Source organism: Erithacus rubecula, assembly GCF_903797595.1.
Source record: "Erithacus rubecula genome assembly, chromosome: 4".
NCBI classification, from domain to species: Eukaryota; Metazoa; Chordata; class Aves; order Passeriformes; family Muscicapidae; genus Erithacus; species Erithacus rubecula.
Genome location: NC_136686.1, coordinates 62,761,244 through 62,767,243, shown reverse-complemented (window position 1 = coordinate 62,767,243; position 6,000 = coordinate 62,761,244). Strand labels below are relative to the sequence as shown.

Sequence of the window (6,000 nt, the reverse complement as noted above, 5' to 3'; positions counted from 1 at the left end):
CAAGCATATATCTTTGCAGCTACTCCAACCCGTGAGCATTGGTTTGTCCTTCCTGTGTGTTGTTTCCATAGAAGCAGAGCTTAACCTTTTAAGTGCAGATTATAAAGGCACCTAATTCAATTAAAATTAGACTTCAAGCATATCAGTACTTAATACTCAAGAGTTATTACACGATTGGATATAGATGTTGATGTGATTGGCAAAGCCAGTGTGGTTTCTGTCTGAGCCAGCTGGAAAAATAGTATTGTGGTGGTAACTCTCAGGGTTTTCCTATGTGTAGTCCACTGGTGGCAAAGTAATTCCTCTAAAATATGGGAATCCAGCATAGAACACAGGACTGCAGATGCAATTAAAGTTATTTATTGTAGGTTTTCTTTTCTGAACTGACAAAGAGGATTTCCCAGAGATTGGTAACACGACACAATGTTATACACCATTTCACAACTAGTCCCTTGTTGCTTTATTAAGAACATAGTAATTTAAAAATATCTAAATATTTACATATTAATAAAACATATATACAGAAGATTGAGACATTTTTACCTAAATATGGAATGATTTTTTTTCTCTCTAATAAACCCTATAAAAAGATTTCTGAAGAAAGTCTGAACAGTAGTCACAGTAAGTAAACACAAATGGAATCTTCCAAATTTACAAAACGCTGATTTCATTGCTGAAGGGTTACAACACAATTGACTGGTGCCCCCTGCCCAATGCAGGCAACTCCAAGCCATGAAGGAAGGAAAGACTCAAAATTAAGGTTTGCAGTGCACATTCAATCTATTCCACAGTTTCAGAGAGAATATGGTCATTCCTAAAAGTCCATGGAAGGTGGGCAGGGAACAGCTGGGAGCCTGTTTTCTCAGGTGCCAAGAGAACAAACTGTTCACGTTGGGTATTCCATGATACCTGAGAAACAGGCTTTAGGATTGTTAAAAAAAGAGGTTGAATATTTTTAAAACCATCCAACTCTGTAATAGCACTTCTGTTGAGACACTCAAAGGCCAAATAGTTAAAAAAAAATAAAAATAAAAGTACCTAAGATAAGATACACACAGGGAAAGGAAACACAGTGGCAAAGGCTCTAGCAAGCTCTCCCTCGAATTGCAGGACATGGTCAAACTGCCTGGTGATCAATAGGTGTTGCAGGTGAGACCTTCCAGATTTCTTCATGACATTTTTAAAGTGAATTTAGTGCTGATGAAAGGTGCGGAAATGAAGGTTCACAGGGAGGGCTGCACATGGTTTTACCTTAGCCCTGACCCAAAAGGACCCTTTCAGTGTCTAAGAGGGTAGTGCAATTTCTTGATCAATTCACTTGTCTTAGCTGCTGAGATATCAATACAGTGCCAGCTGAAAGGTGACTAGTTTTTTTTTTAAATACATGAGTATTGTTGCCAAGGACAGTGGCTGAAAAAATCACAGTGAGCAGACCCTCTTCTTGGAAAACAGCAAATTAATACATTTTGAGATTGAGGTGGTAGAGCAAGCTGGGAGCAACAGTGAGGGGAAACTTACCACCTCCAGCAATCTGCACTACAAACATGCTCCACAGCCACCCCACTAGGACCACGCAGGGGAAATTGAGGAATAGCTTCTCTTTGCTATAGCTAGGAGCACGGGCACTGCTGGGACAAATCCTGCTTTATTTCCTCCTAAACCCAGTCAGGACTTTTTAATCAGAGCTGTGTGTGACTGGTCATTGGTACCCCAGCAGCCAGGAAAGGCAAAGTGGGTCTGCAGAAGCCAAGAGCTTCACCAAGTCAGATGCTCATTGAGCCCCCAGGGTTCATGGTGGAGAGAGAGGCCACCCTGGGGATGGGAAGAGTCACAACTTCTGCATGGTTTAAGATGAAACACTGCTGGCAAGCATACAAACATGTGGAAAAATACAGTCATGGGGGAGAAACATAGGCAAGAGAATGACCTCAGAGTGGATACCCCACTAATACAGTAATGCATTGGATGTGGAGGGAAATCATCTTTAATTAAGATGAAGAACAGTGAAGTGATCTGGCGTTTCATTACTTGAGGTTACATGGAAAATGCATGGAAAAAGAAAGACTTGTAAGAAAAACTGTATGGATGCCCATGTCTTGTGGTACACTGAAGTTCTCGTGCTGAGCTTGCAGGAACGTTACTCAAAGGAGAGGATGCTTCTATCCACTAAGAACACTGATGCAGGATGTGAAATTCAAACTGAAAAATCTGGGTTTGCATCTATCAGATGGTCTGTTGTGGTGTCGAAAAGGTTACCTAAAGGAAGAAAGAGTTTGAAGGAATCAGTTAAAAACATGTATGAATTTAGGATATCAGTAATTTGCAACAAAAAAATTAGTATTTTAGAATTATGGAAATTATGTATTTGAGTTTTAACTTTAATTAGTGATGGGGCTGAACTGCTGGTGTGCACACAGGCAGCACTGCTGAATTCCATTTAGAGTAGAGCTCAGTTGGCTAAAGAAAAGCAAATTAAATAGATTTTTTTGAATACAAAATTTGCCAGCCAAGTTTTTCACACAACACACAGTGCAGCCCACTTCAGATATAAAGTGCTCCATTAGTCTTCAGCACAAACTGCACTGCAATGAACACCCCTTTGAAGTTTTGGTTCTGAAGAAGTGAAAAAAGCACCCCATGAATTTCAAACCTTGAGTACATACTTTGGGATCTTATTTGGTAAAAACCCCCACCTCTCCACAGCAGTCTAAATGCATATAGGAGAAAAAAAATATATATATACACACACACCTATAAAAGGTGCGCTGTATGATTATATCCCATCTTTTTTAAAGCACTTTAAGAATGTGCTTTTTCTAAACAGAACAATGAAAAGATGGACAGAAGAATTACGACGAGAGCGCTAAGAACACAGGGCAAAGAGAAGACAGACATCAATCAGCCTGAGAGGCAAATACAGCTCAATGAAAAGGGAAGACTCATACAATCATGCATTGAAAGGATAAAGATTTATATTACAATAAAGGATTTATATTTAAGGTTTTGGAAAAGGTTTTTCTTTTTTTTTTTTTTTTTTTTTTTCCAAGTTTCATTTTCTTGATATTGTATTTCAAGAGAAAAGGAGACAACCTATATAGAATTGGATTGTTGCTGTTTTCTTATCATCAGTTTCTTTACCAAGAGATTGCTCTCATCTTTTCACAAAGCTGTATCACCCCTAGACCTGAGGATTGGGATGTTAGTGTTTCAGCTTCCGTTAGGGATATCAAAATTCTTTCTCATCTTGAAATTAACCCCAGTGTGGAGAAACGACACAAACTCTCAGCATGGCTGTGGTCCAAAGCAGGGGTAAGGAGTGCTACCTCATGGTCCTATACCTGCCTACATCTTTCCAATCCAATTTACAAGATGAGGATTCAAGAAAAGGATGTTGCAGCTGGCTTACTTCTGCTCTCACATGCAGAACTTCTGGGTTATGCCTTTCTTTTGTTTTTCTTTTAAACCACAAAATCCCAATGCTTTGTGTAAACTGTACACTGAAATAAGACGAGCCATTTCACAATACCAACTTCCACAGAAAGACTCTAAAAGCTGCCACATCCTCACCCTGATAAAGATCTATCTCACACCCTCCAGGCATCCTGTATGACCAAGAAACTAATCAGCCTTTCCACTGAGCCCACGATAATTATCCCTGGAGCTCTCTGATCTGTCTCAGCTCAGGTTTGGACACAGCCTGCAGCTTTGGGTAGGTGCAAAAGCTGGAACTCTCCATGACCTCCAGCTTTGATAATATTTGTTAGGGACAATTCTTCTAGTATTTTCTTGAGATTTATCTGTCAATGAACCAAAGTTCCCAGCAAGTTTAACTGCCAGTTCTTCCAATTTGCTTTAAACATGCTCCAATCAACATCCTGTAAAGCCAAGGCCCTCTTAGTGTAGAGGACGATTTAACAGAGGAGCATAATTTCTGCTCAGAAGTGCTAAAATAGAATTGGGAAAAATATCTTCCTTGGCTTTATGAGGATGTACGAGCTTAATTTTTTTTTACCAGATTTTTGAGTTCCAAAAGAGATTTCTGAAAACAAAGCACCTCCTGCTGTCCTCAGATCCCAGGACTGTGCTAGCTTGTGGGCACAGAGGGAGCTGTTTCAGACCTGGCTGTGGGCACTGGCACCAATTAACTGCACTTGGAGCCTGGTTCTGCTGGCACCAAAGGAGAGACACCTCCAAACACAACTGCAGCTGACCTGGCCTTCCCTCTGGAAGCAGCTCTCTTCCCACCAATGATGGAGAGAGTTGAAAGCCACACCTCTGAGTGAGGTGCCCCAGCTGAAGTGCCAGCCAGGGGCTATAATCCAAAATCACACAGACTTAGACATTTCAGCATTGCTAGTCCACATATACCCAGATCTCATTCATAATGTCACTGATGTCACAGGCAGGACTGACAGGGCTGGAAAGGCAGATTAAAGGCATCTGAGTTTTCCCTTGTTTTATGGCACAGACGTTAATCACTGATTCAAATAATTCTCCCTGGGTACTTTTGATTCCCAGTTTGTTCAGTTACTGAAGATCAAGAGAGCAACTGTTCATGGATAGCTCCCATACCCCACCTTCTGTCCCTATCCAGTCTCCTGCACAATCCCCTCAAGCAGCCCAATTCACTCTGGTTTTATTACACCAAAACACCAGGTTAACCACTGATCACAGAATCACAGGATCATTTAGTCTGGAAAAGATACTTAAGAGCCTGCACTGCTAAGTCCACCAACACCTGTATCTCCAAGTGCCAAATCTACACATCTTTCAAATACCTCCCAGGACAGTGACTCCAGCATTTCCCTGGACAGCCTGTCCCAGTGCTTCACACCTTTTGGGGAAGAAATTTTTCCTAATACCTGAGGCCATGATTTATCTGATATTAGATGTCATCTGCAACCAAGCCCATCACAAGGCACTGTACAAACACACAGTCAGAGAGACTTTTCCCCAAAGATTTTTCAAGCTAAACAGAGAAGACAGCTGAATAAATTGCACGCAGACTCTCTTTAAAGAACCTGTCAAACACTCCTTTGTAAAACCAGCTGTACTAAAACAGGGAAAGACCCCTGTAAAAATCATATTCCGCCTCTTTTGCTACATTCCTTGATAGAAAGCATCTATATTTTGGCTCTGTCTGGTAATTACTGTCATTATACTGTCTGTGTATCACTTTAAATAATCTGCTTCCAACAACAGTATGATGTTACACAGATATGTCCTATAAAGAGGCACTGGCACACATATAATGGGTGTGAGTCAAATTCTTGGCTCACAGCCTGTGAGCATCACCTCCCCCCAATGCAAACTGCAGTGTGGTTTATTTAGGCATCCTTCCACAGGTAGTGCAGAGCAGTACACACCACACACAAGCATTTCAGCTCACAAGCTGCATGCATGGATGCTCAAAGGTGTACAAGCAAGCAGACCAAGGGTGATCTGCAGTGGAGTGGAAAGGGAGTCGCCTTCTCTACCACAACCATCTCAGCACAGTCACTTCCACCCTGATGTACAACCTGAGCAGAGACTACAGAAACTGCTCCAAGAAGAGTATGGCAAACTGTTAATTCTGCTCCTTAATGTGATTACTGGAGCAGTGAAAAGATAACACTACATCACATTAACAACCTTTATTAGGCTCCTCTTGCAGTGGAATCGCTTCCCTCCCTGATTAAAGAAACCAACAGGATGTCACTTGGAAGGGACCTTTCAATGCAGAGCTTCCTGCATCTTTCATCCCAGCCATACCCTGCAATATTATTCAGCAGCTCCCAGGCAGTGTGTGCTCCCACCCCCCCTGGGTCCATGCCAGAACCAGACTATAGCTGCTTGTCCTCCCAACTGCTCCGCTGGTCCTATTCCTTAGTAACTGCACGTGCTCCGACAGCGCTCCACGGCTGGCAGCTGCTGCTCCAGCACACAGCAGCGGGGTGTGAAAGCTCCTTCTCCAGCCCTTACATGAGAGAGATTAGGCAGGGAGTCCTGGCACGGGAGACA

The 6,000-nt window shown here is 42.0% G+C and overlaps 1 protein-coding gene across 4 annotated transcripts in view; it reads right to left on the bottom strand.

Annotated features, from left to right (window-relative positions):
- Positions 1-344: 344 nt before the first annotated feature.
- BEND7 (BEN domain containing 7) overlaps positions 345-6,000 on the bottom strand; it is a 50,819-nt gene continuing 45,163 nt past the window's right edge. For all 4 annotated transcript variants that reach the window (XM_079304361.1, XM_079304359.1, XM_079304358.1 and 1 more), the window contains one exon: positions 345-2,256. In XM_079304361.1, coding sequence (XP_079160487.1) covers positions 2,195-2,256 — 62 coding nt within the window. In that variant the 3' untranslated portion in view covers positions 345-2,194. The remainder of the gene's footprint in view (positions 2,257-6,000) is intronic.